This window comes from Penicillium coprophilum (assembly GCF_028826855.1).
Source record: "Penicillium coprophilum strain IBT 35676 chromosome Unknown utg000006l_segment0_segment0, whole genome shotgun sequence".
Lineage (NCBI taxonomy): Eukaryota > Fungi > Ascomycota > Eurotiomycetes > Eurotiales > Aspergillaceae > Penicillium > Penicillium coprophilum.
Genome location: NW_026622725.1, coordinates 4,139,141 through 4,163,178, shown reverse-complemented (window position 1 = coordinate 4,163,178; position 24,038 = coordinate 4,139,141). Strand labels below are relative to the sequence as shown.

At 49.1% G+C, this 24,038-nt stretch overlaps 14 protein-coding genes across 14 annotated transcripts; 11 read left to right on the top strand and 3 right to left on the bottom strand.

Moving 5' to 3' along the window:
- Positions 1 to 534: 534 nt before the first annotated feature.
- Positions 535 to 4,429, top strand: N7500_010574 (LipA and NB-ARC domain protein; the record flags this gene model as incomplete). The annotated part of the gene is made up of 8 exons (XM_056681712.1): positions 535 to 611; positions 732 to 1,028; positions 1,078 to 1,363; positions 2,027 to 2,094; positions 2,143 to 2,386; positions 2,435 to 2,497; positions 2,562 to 2,873; positions 2,921 to 4,429. The coding sequence occupies 8 exons, from the start codon at positions 535 to 537 to the stop codon at positions 4,427 to 4,429; spliced, it is 2,856 nt and encodes a 951-aa protein (XP_056529094.1).
- Positions 4,430 to 4,609: 180 nt separating this feature from the next.
- On the bottom strand, positions 4,610 to 4,903 carry N7500_010573 (uncharacterized protein; the record flags this gene model as incomplete). The annotated part of the gene is made up of 3 exons (XM_056681711.1): positions 4,610 to 4,640; positions 4,695 to 4,785; positions 4,837 to 4,903. The coding sequence occupies 3 exons, from the start codon at positions 4,901 to 4,903 to the stop codon at positions 4,610 to 4,612; spliced, it is 189 nt and encodes a 62-aa protein (XP_056529093.1).
- Positions 4,904 to 6,457: 1,554 nt separating this feature from the next.
- Positions 6,458 to 7,503, top strand: N7500_010572 (Major facilitator superfamily domain general substrate transporter; the record flags this gene model as incomplete). Its single annotated transcript, XM_056681710.1, is given in 6 exon segments — positions 6,458 to 6,529; positions 6,547 to 6,624; positions 6,727 to 6,927; positions 6,950 to 7,063; positions 7,205 to 7,377; positions 7,434 to 7,503. 6 exon segments carry the CDS (start codon positions 6,458 to 6,460, stop codon positions 7,501 to 7,503), a joined length of 708 nt encoding a protein of 235 aa, XP_056529092.1.
- Positions 7,504 to 7,509: 6 nt separating this feature from the next.
- N7500_010571 (uncharacterized protein) lies at positions 7,510 to 8,266 on the top strand (the record flags this gene model as incomplete). Its single annotated transcript, XM_056681709.1, has 2 exons — positions 7,510 to 7,896; positions 7,970 to 8,266. 2 exons carry the CDS (start codon positions 7,510 to 7,512, stop codon positions 8,264 to 8,266), a joined length of 684 nt encoding a protein of 227 aa, XP_056529091.1.
- Positions 8,267 to 8,545: 279 nt separating this feature from the next.
- On the top strand, positions 8,546 to 9,794 carry N7500_010570 (isopenicillin N synthase family dioxygenase; the record flags this gene model as incomplete). The annotated part of the gene is made up of 4 exons (XM_056681708.1): positions 8,546 to 8,548; positions 8,595 to 8,894; positions 8,946 to 9,014; positions 9,069 to 9,794. The coding sequence occupies 4 exons, from the start codon at positions 8,546 to 8,548 to the stop codon at positions 9,792 to 9,794; spliced, it is 1,098 nt and encodes a 365-aa protein (XP_056529090.1).
- Positions 9,795 to 10,271: 477 nt separating this feature from the next.
- N7500_010569 (alpha-N-acetylglucosaminidase) lies at positions 10,272 to 12,615 on the top strand (the record flags this gene model as incomplete). Its single annotated transcript, XM_056681707.1, has 4 exons — positions 10,272 to 10,495; positions 10,546 to 10,694; positions 10,747 to 10,878; positions 10,931 to 12,615. The coding sequence occupies 4 exons, from the start codon at positions 10,272 to 10,274 to the stop codon at positions 12,613 to 12,615; spliced, it is 2,190 nt and encodes a 729-aa protein (XP_056529089.1).
- A 336-nt stretch (positions 12,616 to 12,951) lies between these two features.
- On the top strand, positions 12,952 to 13,300 carry tfb5 (TFIIH complex subunit TFB5; the record flags this gene model as incomplete). Its single annotated transcript, XM_056681706.1, has 3 exons — positions 12,952 to 12,970; positions 13,051 to 13,202; positions 13,253 to 13,300. The coding sequence occupies 3 exons, from the start codon at positions 12,952 to 12,954 to the stop codon at positions 13,298 to 13,300; spliced, it is 219 nt and encodes a 72-aa protein (XP_056529088.1).
- A 695-nt stretch (positions 13,301 to 13,995) lies between these two features.
- Positions 13,996 to 14,487, top strand: N7500_010567 (Hsp20/alpha crystallin family protein; the record flags this gene model as incomplete). The annotated part of the gene is made up of 1 exon (XM_056681705.1): positions 13,996 to 14,487. One exon carries the CDS (start codon positions 13,996 to 13,998, stop codon positions 14,485 to 14,487), a length of 492 nt encoding a protein of 163 aa, XP_056529087.1.
- A 369-nt stretch (positions 14,488 to 14,856) lies between these two features.
- Positions 14,857 to 15,753, top strand: N7500_010566 (enoyl-CoA hydratase/isomerase family protein; the record flags this gene model as incomplete). Its single annotated transcript, XM_056681704.1, has 2 exons — positions 14,857 to 14,966; positions 15,021 to 15,753. 2 exons carry the CDS (start codon positions 14,857 to 14,859, stop codon positions 15,751 to 15,753), a joined length of 843 nt encoding a protein of 280 aa, XP_056529086.1.
- Positions 15,754 to 16,189: 436 nt separating this feature from the next.
- On the top strand, positions 16,190 to 16,983 carry N7500_010565 (rhamnogalacturonan acetylesterase RgaE; the record flags this gene model as incomplete). The annotated part of the gene is made up of 2 exons (XM_056681703.1): positions 16,190 to 16,298; positions 16,343 to 16,983. 2 exons carry the CDS (start codon positions 16,190 to 16,192, stop codon positions 16,981 to 16,983), a joined length of 750 nt encoding a protein of 249 aa, XP_056529085.1.
- A 245-nt stretch (positions 16,984 to 17,228) lies between these two features.
- N7500_010564 (isochorismatase family protein family) lies at positions 17,229 to 19,628 on the bottom strand (the record flags this gene model as incomplete). Its single annotated transcript, XM_056681702.1, has 1 exon — positions 17,229 to 19,628. One exon carries the CDS (start codon positions 19,626 to 19,628, stop codon positions 17,229 to 17,231), a length of 2,400 nt encoding a protein of 799 aa, XP_056529084.1.
- A 493-nt stretch (positions 19,629 to 20,121) lies between these two features.
- N7500_010563 (Ketol-acid reductoisomerase) lies at positions 20,122 to 21,315 on the top strand (the record flags this gene model as incomplete). Its single annotated transcript, XM_056681701.1, has 1 exon — positions 20,122 to 21,315. The coding sequence occupies one exon, from the start codon at positions 20,122 to 20,124 to the stop codon at positions 21,313 to 21,315; it is 1,194 nt and encodes a 397-aa protein (XP_056529083.1).
- A 256-nt stretch (positions 21,316 to 21,571) lies between these two features.
- On the top strand, positions 21,572 to 22,724 carry N7500_010562 (threonine/serine dehydratase; the record flags this gene model as incomplete). The annotated part of the gene is made up of 2 exons (XM_056681700.1): positions 21,572 to 21,905; positions 21,955 to 22,724. The coding sequence occupies 2 exons, from the start codon at positions 21,572 to 21,574 to the stop codon at positions 22,722 to 22,724; spliced, it is 1,104 nt and encodes a 367-aa protein (XP_056529082.1).
- Positions 22,725 to 22,745: 21 nt separating this feature from the next.
- On the bottom strand, positions 22,746 to 23,795 carry N7500_010561 (putative Rad51 family DNA repair protein; the record flags this gene model as incomplete). The annotated part of the gene is made up of 1 exon (XM_056681699.1): positions 22,746 to 23,795. The coding sequence occupies one exon, from the start codon at positions 23,793 to 23,795 to the stop codon at positions 22,746 to 22,748; it is 1,050 nt and encodes a 349-aa protein (XP_056529081.1).
- Positions 23,796 to 24,038: the final 243 nt, after the last annotated feature.

Below are 24,038 nucleotides of genomic sequence, written 5' to 3'. Positions count from 1 at the left end.
AGAAAATTGATGTGGGATAGCGTATGGTTCTAGACTCATTTTGGAGACTGAATAATATGACTATCTATGAAGATGATATAACACGCACTCGGCCGACTGGTCAGCCGTCAATCTATAAAATCCCCTTTTCTACTCTAGATGATTCTCAACATTCAGTGAATTTGATTTCTCATGGCAAAATTAAATGAGATGCGTGCAAAGGATCCGGTGAAATATCACGTAGGATGGCGACGCATCGTGCGAAATTTCAGTCCATCGTATGGTTTTTCCTCCATAGACCACCGACGTGTGCTGATAAAAATTTACAGATGGTTCGCAATAACTATGGGCACTGGCATTGTTTCAGTGTTGATGATAACGATCCCTTTTGATGCCCTGGTGCTCTATTACTTGTCCATTGTCTTCTTCCTTCTCAATACCGTGTTATTTACTTCGGCTTCGGTTACATCTGTCCTCCGATACGCCTTATACCCTGAAATATGGAGCGTGATGATCCAAGATCCGACGAATTCGCTGTTTTTAGCGACAATTCCAATGGGCTTTGCAACTCTCATCGAGATGTGGGTTTTCGTCTGCGTGCCACGCTGGGGAGAATGGGCCACAACGGTTGTGTGGGTTTTATGGATGATAGACGTGGTAGCTGCGGCTTCTGTGACTCTTTCTTTGTCTTTCATCTTGTCAGTCTGCAGTCCTTCCCAGACCGATATTTGGTTTACTGATGGTCCAAATAGGATATCCCAGCGTTATATCACCTCCCTAGATCGGATCACTGCGGTTCAATTATTGCCGATCGCAGCAACTATTGTAGCAGCGGGTGCTGGCGCAGAGGTTGCTATGATCTTACCAGACAAACAACATGCGCTGGGAACACTCCTCGCCTCGTTCATTCTCTGGGGTATGGGCACTCCGCTGGCAATCACGATATTGGTAATTTATTATCAGCGACTAGCGGTCTATAAGCTTCCACCGAGAGAATTAGTTGTGAGCTGCTTTCTACCACTTGGGCCTCTTGGCTTTGGTGGGTTCGGGTAAGCGTATTGCTGATTTCCCCTGAGGCTCTCGCTGATACGCCGACAGCATTCTTTACATCGGCAAAGTAGCACGCATGTTATTGCAGGATTCGGAGTTCCTGGACCCTATCGCGGGCCAGATGGCATACGTCTTGGGCGTCTTCATATCCCTGCTCATGTGGAGCTTCGGCTTGATTTGGCTCGTGTTTGCTCTAGCTACCATTCTATACCGCTCTCCATTTCCGTTTAATATGGGATGGTGGGGATTTACATTCCCGCTTGGGGTTTACGCCGCAAACACGACGCAATTGGGTATTGAAATGGATATCATGTTCTTCAAAGTTCTCGGTACCGTATGTCTACCATGTTTTTTCGTTTTATTTTCTCGAAAGGGATACTAACTTGACCACGTCTAAAGGCCTTCAGTGGCGCCGTTTTTCTATTGTGGATGTTAGTGGCATCGCGAACTGCAAACGGAGCATGGCGTGGAACCCTGTTTTATGCTCCCTGCTTACAAAACTTGGCATCGAAGGGGGCAGAGCGAGACGAAGATCATCGGGCGTGAAAAGGAAATTGGTTCTGGCATTAGCAAGCCTTAGAACGCTCTACCAATACCAACCAATACCATGCGTGTAATCGGGTGTGATGCATCGCGCCGGATAACCCCGCTGACTACGTCTGATATCACGGCCAATAGAGGCAAGGCCACATACGAACCTATATCAGGCATTTTTTGCCGAACTCGATCGGATTCTTTGATTGGTTCCATTGCATGTCATTTCCTTGATTACCTCCAAATGTATCCAATTGCACGCCAAGCGAGGAGTATGCTCAGCCCGTCAGCCTCGTGTTTGCTTTCATCCCACTCTCTTTTTCTCTTTCTTCGGATCTTGGATGGACTCAACGGCCGATTTCTTGACTCTTTGAAGTATCTCTTCCAAGTTGCGCTTGAGCATTCAGTATGGTAAGAGTTGGGTTTGACCTATATATGGCATCACACTCTAAAGAAAGATTAGGATACGGGGGAGTATGAGTTTCCCTTTTTACAGGAGGTCTTCACTCCTTTGGAATCGCACAAGGTCGAGTATGTAAACACCGATCCGCCTAAAGAATGATTCTAAGGTTTGCTCAGTTTTGTCTTTGTTCATGGCCTCAACCCAAGTGGTCGAAACGATCATCCTTTCCAGACATGGACGCATAGCAATGGCAAGTTTTGGCCGAGAGACTTCCTAGCCGAAGACATTCCATATGCGCGCGTCTTTGTCTACGGATACAATTCAAATATTACTCATCCGCAGACCATGTCAACAGCAAGCATCAAGGACCACGCGAATACTCTATTGAATTTATTGGATATGGAGCGCGGCCCCCATGTGGTATGGATAGTCCCAGGTTTGACTGGATGTTTAACTGAACTTGCATAGGGCTCTGTTCCTCCGAAAGTCATATTTATCGGACATAGCTTAGGGGGATTGGTGATCAAACAGGTCAGGCATATTCCTCTTTTTTTCCTTCTCGACGGGCTTGTCTAACAGGTTTAATTGATGATAGGCACTTCTCAATGCAAAAGAAGATCCAAAATACACTTCCATTCGTTCCGCTACTTCTGGTCTCGTCTTTTTTGGGACACCTCATCGTGGCGCAAAGGCTGTGGAATTGGGGAAAATCGCAGCCCGGGTTGCCCGCTTCGTCTCTAAAGGCCACGCCAGTAATGACCTTCTAGACTGCCTGGAATACAACTCGCTGTTCACCCGACAAATGACAGATCGGTTCCGACATCAATTAGAGGATTATCGTGTTATTAGCTTTATTGAAGGGAAGGAGGTACAGATAGGAGGTGCTGGACCAGCATCCATCAGCCATGTAAGCGGATCTAGTATTCACACTGATTCCAAGCTAACCTCGATCAGCTTGTGGTTGATGAGGAGTCTGCGGTTCTTGGATTGTCCGGTTTACGCGAAACACAACTGAAGCTCGACGCGGATCATTCCCAGATGTGCAAAGTGGGCGCTCGGGGTCCTATGTATCGTTTGATCAAAGGTAACATCAAGCAACTGGTCGATCAGGCGCTTTTGTCAGAGCAAGGCTTCGTTCCTCCGTCGATGCCTCCAAGTGCCGCTTCATCTCCACCGCCAGTGCCACCGCGCATTCATTCGAACAGTAGCATGCCATACCACGGACAGGGGCGCCCATCTGCTCCAGCGCAAAGGGTGACAGGAGTAATTTTCAATGCTCTTGATAATGACCCGCGATCTATTCGCTCCGCCGAACTCAAGAATCGGGCTCGGTGGGACGAAGCTCGAACCGTCGAATATGAGATTTTCCAGGAGCATTTGCGTAGCCTTGGTCCGGATCATTTTAGTACATTGTCAGTGGCATACAATCTAGCTGAAGTGGAACTAGAGACCAACTACTTGGAGAAGGCAAGTGAATGGTGTCATTGGGTTTCCGAGAATGCCCAACGCGTCTTTGGGACAAAGCATCCTCTTACAATGAAGACGGAAAGTTTGGCGGCAGAGGTCTTGTGCCAACAGGGCAAGTATCAAGAGGCTGAGTCGGTCTGCGCCAATGTGTTGGCCCGTCAACAAATGACCATCGGCGAAGACCACTTGGACACCTGTGACACACGGCGCCGACTAGGAATGACCTACAATGCGCTAGGTCGCCGGGAAAATGCTGTCATGACTGCAGAAAAGCTGACAGAAAGCCTAAAGCGCTTGCTTGGAGACACACACATTCGTGTGTTTGGCTCCGTATTGGACGCGTTAGAATATGTCTTTAACAACCAATCCGGGGACGCAAGTACCCTAATCGTCATGCGTTTTCAGCCCGATGTACAACAGGCCTTGGAGATGTTGTCACAAGTCTACCAAGAGCTTCGAACCGCCTTGGGCCATGGACATCCATCTACCATTCGTGCTCTCTGTCTCCACGGCCGAGCACAAAGCTTTATGCAACAGAGTATGGAGGCCTCGGAGACGCTACGCCGGGCTCTGGCCAGTGCAGAGGAAGCATTGGGGCACGATCATCCGTTAACTTTGGATATCGTGGGCAACATCGGCGTCATGTATGCTTTGCAAAATGGCTACGCTTCAGGCTTAATGACCAATAATCGTACTGCGGAAGCTTTTCCCTGGTTGATACGATATTTGAACTGGGTCGAACATCGTAAAGGCAAAGGCAACCCCGAAACGCAGGCCACATTGGAGCTGCTGGCCAACCTACACTTCAGAGCTAAAGAATACGAACCCGCTCAGAAGTACTACGAGCGCCTCGTTGCGAATATGCGCGGGACCGACTCAGCAGCCAGTGAACGTATCAACACTCAGCTTCAACTCTGCCGGGCAAACACCATGTATACCCGCCGAGGCCTAGGGTCGGGGCTAGGAGGATTCTTGTCCAACTTACAGCGATATTGACGGTGCTCTACGGTTGTTCTACCTCGATATATGCTTTGTTTGAATTCAATATGATATGGGTCACTTCTTTTAAGTCATTTCCGGTATTATTTTCATTACTATTTGTCTTTCAAAGTTCATAGAAGTGAAAAAGCCTCTCGATTGATCCTTCAAAAGGTAGAACAACTAATCATCATGTGTTTAGTGAGAGAACTTATCAGGAATGCTCTTTCTGTATATCAAATTAGCGCTACCCTCGGTTGTTTTGAGGCTCAGAAAATCCTACCCAGTTTTCTCCAACTGCTCACGGCCTGCATTGGTGAGCTTCTTTGCAGGGTCACCACCACCACCGAGCTTCTTCTCCGCGGCACCAATACCTGGTATTGTTAGCTTGAAGTCCCAACAACTTTACAACACACTTGACTCACCTTTGTCAACGATCTCTTGGCCCTTGCCGCCTGGGATCTTGGAAGCGAGTTCGTGTAACTTGTCCATTGTGAGAGAGTAGTAATAGCACAGTTATCACAGTTATCAAAGCACTGATGGGTAGGCTGGATGAACCACCTTCTTATAGGGACTCGAGTCTGTGATATCAAGAATCTATTACAATATACTCCGCATTTTGTATGATTCTTGGCCTTTCTGATAATCATGATTCGCTTTGGGATAGAATGCTATCGTCATTGCCAAACTTCGATCATCCTGAATAAGAGTTTGCCCCCTCGAAACTCATTTCTGATGAATCTTTATTCCTTTCTCGTGAATAAACTCCTAACTGAAGTCATATTGATGAACTCGATCTCTCCAGGGTGGATCTAGTTCGTAGTCCAACGGTGAGATTGTATGTTATGACGTCAACGAGTATGAAATCATATTTGCCCCAGGCATCAACTGACACCTAATAATTTTACTGTAAACATCGAATTTCCTATTTTTAAGTCTAATTCCAAGGCATTCCTATGAACAGAGCTTTACAGTAGCTAGGGAACAACTCAATTTCGTGCGAAGACGGACATTCTACAGTTCCATCGGTCTCCTCGAGAGGGAAATCATCTAGCTTACTATCTAGTGTAGATAAAAGCTGAAGACTAGGTGCAACCGATGCCAGTGACGAAATTGAAATTCAGAGCTGCTTGCCTCAACATAATTAGAGATACGAACGACGAAGAACGGGCATGGTCAAATGTTTTGGTAGCTACCTCGCCATCACTGTGTAGACTAGTTACATTGAGATGAATCAGACTCACATTAGGGCCAAACATTGTGATAATAATTTAGATATGGTACTCATAGGCGGAGGAAAAGTAGCACATTATTAACAAACAGATTCAAAGCTTTCAGCGTCTCGTAGGGCTGACAAGGATCAGGGAATATAGGAATAAGCATGAGCATTACAAGAATGGCTCTCTCTCTCTGAGCTTGGAATACATATCGTACTCACTCAGAACAGGAAGGGCTGCCTAGAAGATACGCACCAGGCACAGCTCTAGAGTAGAAATATTTCCGATCATGAGTTATTCGACAAATGTTTTAGGCCTGTCGAAGTCCCCTCAAGCCGAGGCGACGCAAAGCTTGATCGGTGTGGATTAGATCTAGTATTATGAGTTTTGCGGTATATGGGTCTACAGACACTCATAATGGTAAATGTTATTGTTATTGGAAATAGATCTCAGTCAAGACCCTTAAGAAGACGAAGATGGTATATAACCGCCTAAATGCCTAGATGGCCCAAATCAAGACCTCTTGAGGTATGAAGATAATGAATATTCGGCTATAGGGAACTCGGGATAAAGCCCTCCGAGCTGAGTTGCTTCTCCGGGGTTAAAACTCCATTTTACAGCCAATGAGACCCGAATTCCAAACCAAGGGCCTTTCTGCTTCCTTATTCCTGGGGTACCTGGTCAAATCCCGGAGTTGCGCCGATCCGCCTAATCAAAAGTATGCGCTACCCAACTTTTTTAAAAAGAAAACCCTTCTCCGGTCTGCTTCGAACACCACGGAGTGCTATATTTTTCGTGGATAAAGTCCGGCCTTACGAAGAGAAAAACTATGATCAAGCCAGCAGATAAACAGGTGAAATATGCCAAGAGCATTATCCTAGAACAGGATGCTCTCTATCATGTCTATGCTTCCAAAAGTCCAGAATGGCACCGAAATATGACCAAATAGCTTCTTCGCAAGGTGGACTGGCACCTTTTACCGTTTCTGATTCTCATGTATCTGTTAAATTTCCTGGATAGAAAGTGGGTGCCGCTGTTCACGAAAAATATCTAGCATCATGAGCCCTAATAGCGTTTTTTCTTGGCAACCTATCACAGGCCCGTCTTGGTACACTTGAAGAAGACCTCGGTATGGAAGGCACTGATTACAATCTCGCTATGAGTATCTTGTTTGTCGGTTATCTATTGATGCAACTTCCATCCAATCTGCTCCTAACTCGTGTTCGGCCTTCACTGTTCCTGGGTACTCCAATGGCAATCTGGTACGAGTTGATTCTAATGAGACCAGCAAGCTTTATGGTGCCTCTAACTTGTTCCATAGGGGTGTGATTTCCGCTTGCCAGGCAGCCATGTAGTCATTTTCTGGGCTCATTGCAACACGATTCTTTCTTGGATTTGTCGAAGCACCCTTTTTCCCAGGTGCTGTTATGCTAATGTGAGTTCCAGCCAAGAGGGCTGCGACTACGAAGATGTTGATATAATCTTATAGGTCGAGTTGGTACACCCGCCAAGAGGTGATGCTGCGGTCCCTTTCACAGTGACAAAAGATCTTATCTGACCTACCTACTCGGCTTAGTTGAGTCATCGCATTGCATGGTTTTATTCTGGTAGCTCATTGGCCAATGCTTTTGGTGGTCTTATCGGGGCAGGCGTGCTGGGCAACCTCGATGGTGCTCTTGGCATCGCCGGATGGAGATGGTTCTTCATCATCGAGGGCGTTATCACCGTGGGGACATCCATTCTCGCTGGGTGGGTCTTGTCTATAGTTGACACCTGCTTTCTAATCCCCGGCTGATTCTCTGTAGGGTCTTTCTTCCGAACTATCCAACTTCAACTTCCTGGTTAGATGACCAGGAACCAGCATATGCGCAGTGAGGTCTGATGCATGATGCAGGAGAAGCCGATGGAGTCGGCTTGACCAGTACCAAGGAAGCCCTAAGGCTATTATTTGCAGACAAGCGCATCTATCTTTTTATTTTGCTGCAGCATGTCTCGCTCTTCTCGCAGAATTTCCAATGCTTCTTCCCAACTATTGTACAGACACTTGGATACGGAAAAGTCGAGACGCTCCCAATAACTGCGCCCGTATGGATGGCTACTTTCCTTGTCTCGCTGTTGGTGACCTGGACATCTGGTAAACTCAACAACCGCAGCCTACATATCATCTGTTTGATGATAATCAGTGTGGTAGGTGTCATTGCCACTGTGACAACAAACTTTGGTGCCGAATTCTTCGCCATTTTTTTGAACGTTACCTATCATTCCATTGTTCTTCGCGGGGCTGACGGTAATCAAGATGCCTATGGGAGCGGTATCTGCGTATCAAATTATCGTCGCCTAGGTCGCCAATCCCTTTCCCCGGCCGCTGGTCAAACGATCTGCAGCAATCGCTATTGCGAATATGGTCGGAAATACCGCTTCAATCTATGGCAGTTATATGTGGCCATCCTCTTCAGGACCTCGATATATTTCCGGAGGAAGCGCAACTGCTGCTATAACTTTCTTAGTGACTTTGGTAGCTCTAGTTATTCGCTTTGTCCATGTTCAGATGAATCAAAGACGGGATGAGACAGGGGTTATCCATTCCACTGCAACCGATCTAGAAGCCCGGGCAGTTGGGGTCCGGTACATTCTCTGATCTGGAACTCATCGTGAGATGCCAATAAGTTTGTTGGATTCTCATCGTCCTATATACAACATATATCTCCATATCTACTTACACATTTACATATATACTCACCTACATATACGGCAGTTGTAGAGCAATTTGAATAGCGGGGTTATACCTGAGAACCCTCACATTCGCCATCGCAGTCCAATCAAATCACATCTGGGTCTCAGTTTTGTTTTCAACTTCACCAAATCCGAGAAATCCCAGAAATCTCTTGGAAACGTCATTTGGAAACTTCAATCAAAAATGGTATGAAAACTCCATCGATGTGCTTGAATTAAACTGATCTTCCAAGTCGTGTTCATCCTTCACCTCGATTCCTGTCTTGGATTTCTCTCAGGTCTCGTCATCCAAGCCCACCTTTCTAGCCAGCCTTCGCGACGCCCTTGTGAATGTCGGCTTTTTTTATCTTCAAAATGTCCCTATTTCAATTCAAACGCAAGACCAATTTATAGAGAAGGCCCTGGGTCTTTTTGAGCTCCCACTAGAGAAAAAGCTTGAGATCGAGATGGTCAATAGTCCGCACTTTTTGGGCTACTCAAGGCTTGGTGCGGAAATTACAGCTTTGAAAGCTGATTATCGCGAACAATTTGATGCAAGTTCATGATCTATTCTGAATCGGCATATCTACTCACACCCTTCTCAGTTCGCAACCGAGCTCCCCGCCCCTGGTCCAAATGAGCCTTTGTATAGGAATGTGGTTGGCCCTAACCAGGTACGATCTTATATTTCGTCCTCATTTCTGCGGCGACTAAAACCATTCTCTCAGTGGCCAGATGAGAGGGCAATCCCTGGATTTCGAGATTCATTCGACGCATATCTGTCGGAAGTGAGCAGCCTAGCAGAGTCGTTTCCGGGGCTCATTGCAGAGGCTCTAGACCTCCCGTCAACTGCATTCGATCAAATCTTCGATACCCCCCAGCAACACACGCTGAAGTTGATCAAATATCCTCCCCCACCTGAATCTAACGAGTCCGGATTCCAAGGTGTTGGTCCTCATAAAGACTCCGGATTCCTCACATTCCTTTTGCAGGGTACGCCGCACCATGGCCTGGAAGTTCAAAATAAGGCTGGGACATGGATTCCTGCACCGCCACTCCCAGGCACATTGGTTATCAACATTGGTCGCTCCTTGGAGGCTCTGACTGGGGGAATCTGCACAGCCACAACTCACCGCGTAAGCCTACGGCCGGAGAACTTTCACGACAATGCCGGCTCTTTGGGGCCTAGATTTTCCTTCCCTGTTTTTCAGGGAGTGAGTCTCGATCTTTCTGCCGAAAAAATCTCTTTGGATATCCCGGTTCACATCCGTGCCTTGGTGAAAGATGACAAGGTCAAATCAGATGCAGAGGCCACTTTTAACAAGATATTCCATGGAAGCATTGGTGAAGGTACCTTCATTGCCCGGGTGACCAGTCACCAGGACGTTGGACAGCGATGGTATCCGGAAATTTTAGCAAAAGCATTAAAAGGCCAAAAGGATTTTCTTACCTGACTGATAGGTTATTACCATCTCTCCACGCCCTAACAGATATACACAAAGGTGCATACGATCAATCCTTTCTTACCTTTTGAAGTCAGATAGAAATGAATTGGACGTTGCCATTGTTTGTGCAGAAGTATATACTTTAAATCCTCCAAAGTTCCCATTAGGATACTATTTCTTTGAACGTCTTTTAATGCCTACACGATAATCCCCGCTCCAGGGTGTGAATCTCCGTTAGGTCGAGATACTACACTCATAGAAGGATAGGGGTACGGCCTCCTGTGAATCTACTACATGTGCACCATCTTGTCTTGGCGTGAGATGACTGCACATCCCTACGCAATTCAGACCAACGTGGTACAGGAGAGTTGCATGGTAGTGTGGGGGAAAGCTGACATATGTAACCGTTGTCTTATATCGATATATGAATCTCGTATTCTTCCATGTTGAGCCTCTCTGTTGGAATTATATTTTCTGCAATCCACGATGCGTTGGATCAAGTCGCTGCTTTGGCTCTCCGCAGTAACAGTGGCCCAGTCCACCGAGGGCATCTTCAACCTTGTCAAACGACGATTGCCAGATCATGTTCATGATTTGGATTTTATTTTGGACACTAATTTCGCTGGAGACTATGATTCTTATGTTGTGAACAATGGTCGAAATGGAACAATTTCAGTCAAGGGGAACTCCCTGAGCGCATTATCTTCGGGGTAACACGATCATTGTCTTTGATGTATAATATGGCTGATCATTCCCGCAGTCTACATCGATACCTCACCGATGTCGCCCATGTTGACATTTACTGGTTTATTGGCAGTCGGCTGCATGTCGCACCATCTAAGCTACCTCGTCTATCGAGGGCAATCTACGGCTCGAGTACAGTCCCTTGGCGGTATCATTTCAACACAGGTATGATATTGATTCGAGATACTGCTTAGGCTTGCTCACTAACTGGGCTCAGTAACCTTTTCCTACACCACTGCCTTCTGGACATGGGAGGATTGGGAGTCACAGCTCGACTGGATGGCCCTACGCGGTGTGAATCTACCCCTTGCTTGGGTTGGCCAGGAGAAGATTTTCCTTGAGGTTTTTCGTGAAATCGGCCTGACTGATGCTGAGATTACCCATTTTTTTCAGTGGCCCAGCCTTTCAAGCCTGGAATCGGTTTGGCAATATCCAAGGCTCCTGGCACGGTGATCTTCCTGAGTCATGGATCAATCAACAATTCGATCTGCAGAAAAAAATTATTCAACGCATGGTAGAATTGGGCATGACCCCTGTGTTGCCATCCTTCACTGGATTTGTTCCTGCTAATATCACTCGTGTTTTGCCAAATGCCAAGGTAATTCGTGGATCGCAATGGGGCGGTTTCCCCATACAACACACCAACGACACCTTTCTGGAGCCATTCGACGACAACTTTGCAAAGCTTCAAGTCAGTTTCATAAGCAAACAACGAGATTTCTATGGTGATGTCAGTCACATCTACACTCTCGATCAGTACAACGAGATCGACCCTGACTCGGGTGATGTGGATTATTTGCGCAATGTCACTCGCAGCACCTGGCATAGCTTAAAACTGGCGGACCCTGATGCGATATGGATGATGCAAGGTTGGCTTTTCTATGCCAACTCCGACTTTTGGACAGATGAAAGAGTGGAAGCCTATTTGTCTGGCGTAGACTCGAACGAGGATATGCTAATCTTGGATCTTTTCTCGGAGTCTATTCCAGAGTGGCGTCGAACAAATAGTTACTATGGAAAACCTTGGATTTGGTGTCAGTTGCACAACTTTGGAGGCAACATGGGCCTGTACGGACAGATTCAAAACCTGACCCAAAATGCTACCGAAGCCCTGATCGAGTCGCCATCCATGGTCGGATATGGTCTCAGCATGGAAGGCCAAGAGGGAAATGAGATAGTGTATGACTTGCTTCTGGATCAGGCGTGGTCTCGGACCCCATTGGATACACAGCAGTATTTCCACAATTGGGTGACAAGCCGTTATTCCGGCCAGGATTTTATCCCGGACGGGCTCTACTTGGCCTGGAATTCGATGCGACAGACGGTGTATAACAACACGAACATGACAACTCTGGCTGTGGCAAAGTCCATTGTGGATATTGAGCCCAAGCTTTGGAGTTTGGTCGATATTGTCGGCACACACGGCACATCCGTCAACTACGATCCATCTGTACTGGTGCAGGCGTGGCAGTTGATGTATCATGCAACAAAAGAAGAGCCAAGATTATGGTCTAACCCGGCTTATCAGCATGACATGGTTGATGTGACTCGTCAAGTCATGGACAACGCTTTCATTCCGTTGTACTTAGATCTCATTGAATCCTACAACAGCTCTCGTTCGACACACACATTAGCGCAGCAGGGGGAGAACCTCCTCCGAATCTTGACAGATCTGGACTCCATCCTTCTGACCAATCGAAATTTCCGACTTTCGACGTGGATTGACTCGGCACGGGCCTGGGCCCACGGTAACAAGACCGAGATTGCATTCTTGGAATATAACGCGCGTAATCAGATTACTCTCTGGGGACCAAATGGAGAGATCTCTGATTACGCTTCGAAGCAATGGGGTGGGCTCGTCTCCTCATACTATGTGCCCCGCTGGCGTATGTTTATCGAGTACCTGAAGTCAACACCGACCGTGTCATACAATGCCACTGAAATACACGCACAGATGCGAGATTTTGAGTTGCGATGGCAAGATGAGACCTGGTCTGTTCCCGAGCCTACTACGGAGATGGCGGATTTGTCCAAAGTGTTGACCAGGGTCACTCACCAATGGCCGGCTATCTTTGGACTGGAGTAGACCATCTGTGTTGTATATCGTCCGAGTCATCGCTTTCGTAGTTAGCTATATAAACCAATGAGCAATCAGACATTGGGACTGCTGTCCTGGGGGTTGGTTCCCCAGACCGAGTAAGAAAAAGGAAGATTGGAGTGATTAGCAAGAGTGATATTGTGGCTGCAGTTTTAAGTAAAATTTAGATATTCTTCCAATACGAAAATAGAAAAGGTTGAGAGGTTGAAAGAGATTGAAAGAGAGAGGTGAAATGGTCAAGGGTCCAAATGTCTTGGCACCTCAACCTCCTCTCTCTTACTCTCCACCACTCTCTTCTCTTCCAAACACATCCTCTTTTCCAACATGCCACGCGCCGTCCGAGGTATCTTTTCAAAAAATCTATATATATTCATATATATATCGCTTTCATATCTCTTGCTAACATCTTCTCATCCTTGGCAGGTCTACTGATCGAATGCGATCCCTCAATCAAATCCATGATCCTCAAGTACGATGAAGAACGACATGACTACATAGTGGAGGATCTGGATGACGAGAACCATCTGGTCATCAAGGAGAGCCAACTTCAGAACCTCAAGATTCGCCTGGATCAGGTATCTACCCTAACTTAGGGATTCAGGACCATTGCTCACAAATTTGCCAGGACCTTGACGAAAAGATCATGCAGCTCGATGAATCTGAATCCGAATAAGTCATCAACAGCTACTCTACACTGAACATAAGGCCTACACATGTGACGCAAATCCAACTTTTCCCTATATGCATGTCCACGACGCACACAGACAACAATGTCCCCAATGTGACCTTCCCCATCTCTTGTTACACACTATCGCATTGTGCATTTGCAACAATTCGGATGCAGTCCGATCGCCTATCCCAATCACCCTCCCTCTGTCTGGCCGATGAGTACTCGGTCGCTTAGCGATGCGAAACTCTCAGTGGTAGTGAGGGAACTTCTTCCAGATAGTTGAAGACTGGAGACTGTGCAGCTACTGGAGACTTGCCATACTTCTTTTATAGCTTCGGGTTGTGCTGACTAGTAATACTGAACGAGAGAGCGTGTTACGTGTGAACGTTGGCGAAGCACAAGCACGACTCTGGAGAAACCATTCTTCCGGCAGGTATAAACCATGGGAGAGACATAGTGTAGCATATCACTACACTCAATGACGCCATGCATTTTGCAAACACATCTACTGTAATCAGTCAATTACCACCTTACTGCATGAGGCAAGAGTTACACTGGAGCACGAGCTGGAAGCAGGGACTGTCTTTGTGTCATGTGGTTTCCAGTTATGGCTATAAAGCCATCGGCCCCTCGAGTGTTAGCTTAAGTACAATCACATCTTCAAAACATTCTCATTTCACTTACAATCCTCTTGCAAAATGTCTCTTCTCCGTGCCAACTTCCCCGGCTCTGGCGGCGACTTCGCCCCTCTCTTCCGTCTTCTTGATGACTACGATGACCACCGCTCTTCCCGCAACCAGTCGGTCACTTCGTTCTCTCCTCGCTTTGACATCCGTGAGAGTGAAGACGCATACCATTTCGATGGTGAACTGCCTGGCATCTCTCAGAAGGACATCGACATTGAGTTCTCCGACCCCCAGACTCTGGTTGTCAAGGGTCACACTGAACGCGAGTACCAAACCTCCGAGCCAGAAGGCAAGGCCAAAGAGGGCGCGAAGAAATCCGACGATGGCAAGCCCACTCACCGGTTCTGGGCTAGCGAGCGCTCAGTCGGCGAGTTCCAGCGCGTTTTCTCCTTCCCTACCCCTGTCGACCAGCACAACGTCAAGGCCAGTCTGAAGAACGGTATCCTGGCCATCCAGGTACCCAAGGTCAGCGCTGCCTCTTCCAAGAAGATCACCATTGAGTGAACAACAAACATCCACAGCCACGAGATAAGAATTGTACTGCATGGACTTGCTTTTTCTTGGTCATCTTTGTCATGCTGTATAGTGCTCAATTTCTATTTCTTTTGGAATACATGTATGTAGTAAAGGGACCTTGTCACATGCAAATTCCAAGTTGATTCACAAAATATAATAATTTTCTACGAGATTTAGAATAGAGATAGTCCTAGTAATTACATTTCAAGTAAATAAGTGAACATTCTCGGCATTCGGAGTTGACATTCAAATGCTCCCCACGTTTTGCTTGTGCCGAGGTCCCTGTTGTACATCCTCTTTACGTATACTCCGTACTCTCTCCCTCTTTCCTCTCCATCTCTCTATCCATCTCCCAACATGACTGACTACTCTTTTGATTATTTTACCGTGCAACTCCCGGCCGATAAACAATATGTGGCCCATGTGGAAATCAATCGTCCGGAAAGGTTGAACGCCTTCATCGAAGCGTGAGCCCTCCCCGGACCTTTCGATACTATCCTCCTCTAATGAATCAAATTTAGTATGTGGGAAAATATGGCCCAGATCTTCGATAAACTCTCCTCTGATCCTCGTGTTCGCGCAATTGTCCTCAGCGGTGCTGGAGAGAAGGCATTTACCACCGGGCTGGATGTCAAAGCGGCCTCGGAAGGTCTTCTCTCGTCGGATACCAGGACTGACCCAGCCCGAAAGGCAGTCGATCTTCGTCGCCATATCGCCATCTTTCAAGACTGTATCACCGCGGTAGAGCGCTGCGAAAAGCCCGTTGTGGTGGCTATGCACGGGTACTCCTTGGGACTCGGCATTGACCTCTCAACGGCTACGGATGTACGTCTCTGTGCCCGGGACACCCGATTTGGGGTCAAGGAAGTCGATATTGGGCTTGCCGCCGACATCGGTACTCTCAGCCGACTCCCCAAGGTGGTTGGAAACTACGGGTGGGTAAAGGAGGTGGCTCTGACAGCGCGCGAGTTCGGTGCTGAGGAGGCCCTGCGCGTGGGATTTGTTAATGCGGTGTATGATAACCGGGAAGATACTATTGCGGCGGCATTGAAGCTCGCCTCCCTGATGGCCAGCAAGAGCCCTGTAGCCGTACAAGGCACCAAGGAGATACTGAACTACTCGCGTGACCACTCTGTGCAAGATGGACTGCGCTATACGCGTGTATGGAACAGCGCTGCTTTACAGACGCAGGATGTCTCGGCAGCTCTACTGTCTGGGTTGCAAAAACGCATTCCAACATTCGAGAAGTTGTAGCGATGCAATTTGGGGGTTTCGGGTTTCTATAGTTTGTATAGTCAAAACGTCTAGTCTGCTTCAATGATCCCACCGTGCATGTAATGTCAGCATCGGCATATTGAATACCTGTTCCAGAATAATCCCCGACCTTTGAAAGCCTATGCAAGATTTCAGGTCCGTGTCCTCGGATATTTTCCTCTGACGAGTTTCCATGAATCAAAAGCATCGATAATCGGGGCCTCCGCATTCCAGCTTTGTCTCGCCCTGCATGTCAGCATCTCCTTTTCTCCGGACGACCCTCGAGGGCTACGCAATAATGGCCAGATATACCCCGTCAAGGGTGGTACTTTTTTCCACGTATCCAAGCCAGGATTGAAAACGTATATGTTTAAAGCTGCCGCTTCTATAGGCACCAAGCCTTTGCACTAAAGATTTACTTCATGTCCTTCTCGCCATGAAGTCTACGATTCTTCTTTCGCTCATTCCTAGTGTTCTAGGTACAACCATCTACCTTGCTGGGGACTCGACCATGGCAAAGGGTGGGACTGGATCTGGCACAGCCGGTATGTGTTCTCGTCAACCGTAACGCTCAAGCTAATTCTCCCAGGTTGGGGTGAATATGTTATCCCATATACCTCACTCACCGTGTCCAATCAAGCTGTCGCTGGCCGCAGTGCACGGTCATATACACGCGAGGGTCGGTTCGATGCCATTGCAGCAGTGGTTCAGTCTGGGGATTGGGTGATCATCGAGTTCGGGCACAATGATGGTGGCTCTCTGACCCCCACCGATAATGGGCGTACCGACTGTGGCGGCACAGGAAGCGAGACTTGTAGCACAATCTACAACGGGGTCGCCGAAACGGTGCTGACATTCCCGGCATATGTAGAGAATGCCACCAAGGTATTCAAGGCCAAGGGCGCCAATGTGATCATCTCGAGTCAAACACCAAACAATCCTTGGGAAACTGGAACCTTCGCCTATGCCCCGTCGCGATTTGTGGGCTATGCACAAGTGGCAGCTGCAGCAGCCGGTGTGCCCTATGTTGACCATGGGGCCTATGTCGCAGATCGGTTCAAGACGTTGGGCCAGACTGCTGTCGATGCGTACTTCCCCTTGGACCACACGCACACCAGTACCGCCGGTGCATCGGTAGTCGCTCAGGCCTTCCTCAAAGCCGTGGTGTGTGGGAATGTCGCACTGAAGAGTTCTCTCAGCACTACCTCTTTCCCTGGTTCGTGTCTTTAGATAACAGCGGAGTATTCGGGCTAATGCAATCTAATATTTTTGTGGCTATCACTGAGCCTGGAGGGCGACATAGCGGTGGTTTTGCTAGGCAACTATATCCCAAGAATGGTAGACCCGGCTTCAACCCAAGTTGGCTCATGACCAGGTAAATTCGTAAGATTTCGTAATATGTCCAGTCCAGCCCTAATTACAAACCAGACTGAAAGATAGAAGAGCTATTTTCGTGGTCGCGGATCAGTCCAATCTCATTCTTCCAGAATAGACCGAATGATGCCACGATTCTCGACTCGGTGATAATATTGATTCACGCTCGTGAACCGAACATCGAATGCACCTTGGGTTTGTACAATTTCCCGCAGAACAGGCCATAAAGAGCAATCGTCGATGGTAAACACAGAACCTCCTAGGTAGTGTTGTCCCTGTAGAGTACGTTCCCAATCTTCAATCCCGTATTCAAACCTACTAGCTGAATTAGTAGCACGGTGCTGACGCCAGTGAATCAGAAACTCGTCAATTATTGACAAGAAACTGCCACCGCGTAATGAATCTACGCCTGGCCGTGACATTTCGGGAGATAAGTTGGCCATGTGCATTAGGATAACAGAGTCGCCTGCAACTGTTGTTCCATCAGGCGTTTCATATATGGGATGCCCCGCGAGTTGTGTGAGCCCCTGCTCATGCTCGTTGGTCAATCGGTACCGGACGCCATTTTCTCCAAGACAGAGACGCACACGCATATTGGCCAGAGGATCACAGCCAAGTAATAGTTTCCCTGTTGATGTAGTCACAAAGTTGACCACGTCAAAGCCCCCACCGTACACGGTATCCCAATCGAATTTGGTGGCCCGATTTTCCTGGCCAAAAGCACTAATGAGGCGTGCTGTGTCATCAGGATCCCCATGGACGACAGCGTGGGCCTGATCTGATGTCTTACTGACAGCCCCTTGTCCCCAGATGGTGTTGGCCACGGGATCGATAAAAGTGCCAATGTGACGGAAAGTAAGAGAAATGCGCTGGCCGCCGTAGGCTTGTTCGTCGGTGGATTTGATGGCAGTAGGCCGTTTGTCTGCCCGGATGCCATGAAGCCATCGCATGTTCGTCTTCGGGCCCAGCACAAAAAGTGAATTGTGAGGAAGCGGCACACGCTGCGTTGTCCGACATGGTCCCATGTCTCCCTCGGGCTCGGATGCTGAGGTCTTGGTACGAAGTACCATCACGCGTTCGGCGCCTAGACTGACGTTGCAAATAAAAGACTCTCGCATAATATCCAGCGTCTTATCTGAGTGCTCTGATATGCGATCCTGTCCATCACGATAAAGCTGAATGAGCACATGATTCAAGGGGTGACCTATTATCTGCTCAACGGCGATGCGTACTTCATCAACCGCGGAGGTGAATGGCTTGAAAGGTGGAGACTCGTCTGCTGGATGACGATATATGGGGATGGCTCCATCGGGTCGAGTCTCACCCTGAACTGCAACCAATCGGGGAACCTGACCGGACAGATGGTACATCTTCTGCCAGTCTACCTCCGCCTGTATACGTTCAAAGGAGTCTGCGGGCAGGTCGACATTAGTCACGAGACGTGAGTCTCCCTCCCCAATCTTGATTTGAGAATCCGCAGATTGTTGATTTGTCCCCCCGGCTAGTGTAGCGTCTCGGGGCTTTGGACGGCGGATTCGCGCGCGGACCTTCTTTTGCTCTTCTACTGGACCCCTCGCCTGCGCAGCAGTAGCGCGCTGGGCGCGAGAAAGAGTAACGAGTTCCGAAAGGCTCGGCTCCGGAGCACGAGAGTCTGTGGGAGATGTATCCGTGGTATTCCAGAATTCCAGGCCATCCATGACGCTTTCGAGGCCCGCGGTAGTTGCTGACCTCTTCGGCTGTGGTGCGCCTTGACGGGCAATTGCCTCGGTTTCATCCCAATCTAGCTCCTGAATGAGCTCCCGAGCGGTGATACCAGTCGCTCCCAAGATATCCGCCATACGCCGCATGGCTTCTTGGTGTCGTTGAAAATCGCGGAACCCCAAGCAATCCTCCACAAGAGTTACCGAAAACCCATTGCGGACAGCATCCAGAGCCGTCGCAAACACGGAAACATTGGACAATGAGCCACAAAGGTACAATTCGGTCACAAAGTGTGTTCTGAAGGATAGTACTAGGCCGGGAGACTCTAAGGCGGAGTATCCCGTTTTGTCCACCACCGTGTCATGCTGGGAGTTGATCGCGGCTAAAATCGGTGCGGGGAACTGATATCCAGGGGTACGCGGGTCGCAACATGGCGAAGAGTCGGCGGAGAGAAAGGCTTCTGGGTCGACAGGTTTGGGCGAATCACGATTCGACCCGACTTCAATTATATCCGAAGCGGGCATCTGCTTTCGGCGCGGTGGCTGTCTGTCCAGGACAATACGATCACCGAAGTTCCAGTCAATGATTGTCTGAGGGGATTCATATTGTGAGCGCACCCAAACTACATCGCCGACACGACGAAATGCAGATGCCAGTTGTGGGAGGATTTCGAGTATATCTGGTGTATTCGGGATATGTAAAGCGCCGAAGGGACGGACAAAGTCATTTTGAAAGTCAAGCAATAACAAAGCCTTCCGGGTCTGAATAGTGGGCAAATCCCCTAATGAGAAGACACTCATCCTATAGACATGGTGGGAAAGTAATTGGACAGACGTGGGGGGGAGGTGTAGAAGGGAGATCCGTTGGCCTAAGGCAGAAATGGTACTTTTGGAAGGAACGAGTCTCAAGGGGAAGGTGCGTCACGTGAACAGCACTAAAACAGTCTGGGCCCTCTTCAGAGCCTCTCCAGGGCTCTTTGATATGTATGCATATCGGAGATTGCTCCTACTCCGGGGAAAATATCGGCCTACCAAAGCCACTTGAGATGGAGTCATAAAATGAATTCTCTTTGCTTGTTGCACTGGGAAACGCAATTCATGACATAATAAATTACCTTCCTCCAATCAATACACTGGCCGGTGTCGGTGTGGGTCTCCGGGGAGTAAGGTCTGCTCTCCGAGAATTGCTACGGTGACTCGAATCACCCAGCATATTTGCCCATTATTTAAATTCCCAAGCTTCCCCCATCTTCTTCTTCTCATTCACTCTCCACTCCCTCTTTCACATTTCACAATGGCTTCTCGTGGTGTTCCCCGTGCCCTCCGCCTCGCCCGCGTGGCCGCTCCTCGCTCGGTTATCACCGCAGCTCTCCCTCGCCCTGCCATCGCTGCTGCTACCCTCCCCCGTGTCTCCTCGGTTGTTACCCCCGTCCGTGGTATCAAGACCATCGACTTCGCCGGTGTCAAGGAGGATGTCTACGAGCGTGCCGATTGGCCCCGTGAGAAGCTCCAGGAGTACTTCAAGAACGATACCCTTGCCCTCATCGGCTACGGCTCCCAGGGTCACGGTCAGGGTCTGAACCTGCGTGACCAGGGTCTCAACGTTATCGTTGGTGTCCGCAAGGATGGTGCGTCATGGAAGGAGGCCATTGAGGACGGCTGGGTCCCCGGCAAGAACCTGTTCGATATGACCACCGCCATTGAGAAGGGTACCATTGTTATGAACCTGCTTTCCGATGCCGCTCAGTCCGAGACCTGGCCCACTATCAAGCCCCTCCTTACCAAGGGCAAGACTCTCTACTTCTCCCACGGTTTCTCCCCCGTCTTCAAGGACCTCACCAAGGTCGATGTCCCCAAGGACATTGATGTCATCCTCGTTGCCCCCAAGGGTTCCGGCCGTACCGTCCGCACTCTCTTCCGTGAGGGCCGTGGCATCAACTCCTCCATCGCTGTCTACCAAGACGTCACCGGTCACGCCAAGGAGCGCGCCATCGCTATGGGTGTCGCTGTTGGCTCCGGTTACCTTTACGAGACCACCTTTGAGAAGGAGGTCTACTCTGACCTCTACGGTGAGCGTGGCTGCCTGATGGGCGGTATTCACGGTATGTTCCTCGCCCAGTACGAGGTCCTTCGCGAGCGTGGTCACAGCCCCTCCGAGGCCTTCAACGAGACCGTTGAGGAGGCCACCCAGTCCCTGTACCCCCTGATCGGTGGTTACGGTATGGACTGGATGTACGCTGCCTGCTCCACCACTGCCCGTCGCGGTGCTCTCGACTGGTCTAGCCGCTTCAAGGATACCCTGAAGCCCGTCTTCAACGACCTCTACGACAGCGTTCACAACGGCACTGAGACCCAGCGCTCCCTCGACTACAACTCGCAGCCCGATTACCGCGAGAAGTACGAGAAGGAGATGCAGGAGATTCGCGACCTCGAGATCTGGCGCGCCGGAAAGGCCGTCCGCTCTCTCCGTCCCGAGAACCAGAAATAAATAATACCTTGATACCCGTGGGGGTTCAAAAAATGATGATGTACTATGAACTGTTTTTGGGTTTCAGATCGAAAATATTATTTTGAGGCTTTACTGGCCATTCCACAGTTACTCTTATCTTATTTTGTTTCGTTGTTCATTCTGTAGTTGGCTTGAAATTGTACCTGTAATAGCCTCCGGGCCGAATTCCGGAGAAGAGTCTGGGGTAAAATAAGAGTCATACTCGTTTTCCTCTTCAACCTTGCTAACTCACACAATGACTTCACCCGCTGTGGCAGCTCAATCCCTCACTCCATCCGCAATTCAAGCGGCGTATGGTCTCATCCAGCCTCATGTGCACCGTACGCCGCTGCTGACATGCAAAACACTCGACACCATCGCCTCGACACCACAATCGCCCGAAGCCTTGGTCGGAACGCAGTTTGAAGGCCAAGTCCCCGCTCGCCCACAATTTCGATTCTTCTTCAAATGCGAGAATTTTCAGCGAATTGGTGCCTTCAAAGCACGGGGTGCATTCCACGCTTTGCTGCGACTGTTAGAGGAGCGCGGGGAGGAAGTCAAACGGCGTGGGGTCATTACACATAGCTCTGGTATTTTCTGATCTTCTATGACATCCATACATTGCTTACTTCTCCGTAGGAAATCATGCACAAGCTCTTGCTCTCGCTGCCTCGACTCTGGGCATCCCCGCCTACATCGTAATGCCCCGCATCAGCACTCCATCAAAGATTGCGGGTACCCAGTCCCACGGCGCGGAAGTTGTCTTCAGCGGCTCGACCAGTGTCGAACGCGAAACGGTGGTGGCAGAGATACAAGCAAAGACGGACGCCATTCTGGTCCCACCGTATGATGACTTCAATGTCATTTGTGGGCAAGGTACAACAGCTTTGGAGCTGGAGGCACAGTATGCCGAACAAGCTGGGTCTCGAGCTCTGGATGCGGTTATCACTCCTGTTGGTGGAGGTGGGCTCAATTCTGGCGTGGCGACGTGGTTCTCGAATAAGCAGACACATGTGTTCGGTGCAGAGCCCAGCTTTGAGGGTGCAGATGATTGTCGACGCGGTCTGCAGGCTGGAAAGCGAGTGGAAGCCGTTGGCACCCTCACCATCGCAGATGGTCTACGCACTCCCGTGGGACTGCTCAATTGGGAGGTTATCTCCAATGAGAACAATGTGTCAGGGGTGTTCGCAGTCACTGATGAGCAGATCAAGGCAACCATGCGGTTGGTTATAGAGCGTATGAAGGTTGTTGTTGAGCCCAGCGCAGTAGTTGGACTGGCCGTGTGTCTTTTCAATGAAAACTTTAGGCGACGAGTCGAACAAGAGGGTGGCAAGGATGGATGGGATGTTGGTGTTGTGTTCAGCGGTGGCAACACAACCGTCGAGGCAATTGCCAAGTTGTTTACATGAACCGTGAATAGAATCGTTGAATCAATGATGTGGATCAGTCATCTCGACCCCAGAGTCGCGTATATAGAATGAAAAGCTCCCACTGTTGTTCGCCTCGATTGCTTCCACTATGCGACGAGGCCATTCATCGCGTCCCCATGGATTGACCCATGCAGATATCTTGCCTTGCTGAACCACACTCTGCCGAGAAGGGGCGTCCTTGGCAGCTGCCTGAGCGGCCATGCTCGGTGGAAAAGGGCGTACAGAAGACCGGTGAACAATCAGACGCAGTGTTGGAAAAACGCCCCATGGTGCAGGGAGAGCAGGTCTCAGCGATGGAACACGAGCCTCCGAATGATCGTATGGACCAAGGCCAGAGGCTCGAGCCCCTGGGACCGTTGCGGTATACACAATTGCACACTGAAACTGACTCTGTAGGGCCTTCAGCTCTCTCGCTACCTCGGCATAGAGGTCGGACAGATGAAAACTGGTCTTGTGCTGGCGATCGGAATCGATTTCCGTCTGAGGGCGCCCAATCTCTTCAGTCCGTGAAACTTCGTCACGGAGCCGGTCTTGCCAGAGGAAGGCGGTGGCACTGTCGATGGCGATCATTTGTAAGGGACGTGACGCAGAACGATGTCGCGAGAGGTCGAGAAGGTACGAGTCTAGCGTATGAACTGTGGCTAAAAGAGCGGATGAAGATTGCGGACGAAAGACATGGACATGCTGTAGTGAAGAGACAAGCAATGTCTCAAGATAGTTTGGGGTTTCTCCAGGTCTGGCAGATAGTCCCCGCTGCTGCAGTATACCTCGAGCAACAGTTCTGAGTCTTTCGGCATCGAATCGGTTGTCGGTATCTATGAACACTACAGCTGCCTCTCGACCACTGACTGAGATGTTTCCGCATTTCTGCGGTAAGATAGCGAGAGCCGTGAGATAGTACAGTAGTTGTGACTTCCCGGAAGCCGACAAGCTGCTTGCAATCTCCACGATGAGCTTCTGTTGTTTCTTTTTATCCTCTGGATCTGAGAACGACGCATTGGGGGGGTTGGTCTTGTGCCGCGGTTTCAGAGCGCAGCAGCATTTCCCCATCTTTCTTCTGTTCTGAAGACTCATTCGGGGATTGAGGCTGTTCATCCTTCACGGCGCCTAGCACAGCAGGTGCTTTTGGCGCAAATACTTCGAGCAAAGCGTCCAGACTGGGCACGCCTAATGAATGTCCATTGTGGCTTGGTTCACCAGGATTAAGATGGGCCAATGTAGAGAGTATCTAAAACCGGTCAACCCAATGCGTCTAAGTAGGAAAGCTGCAATACCTCATCTAATCCCTCTTGG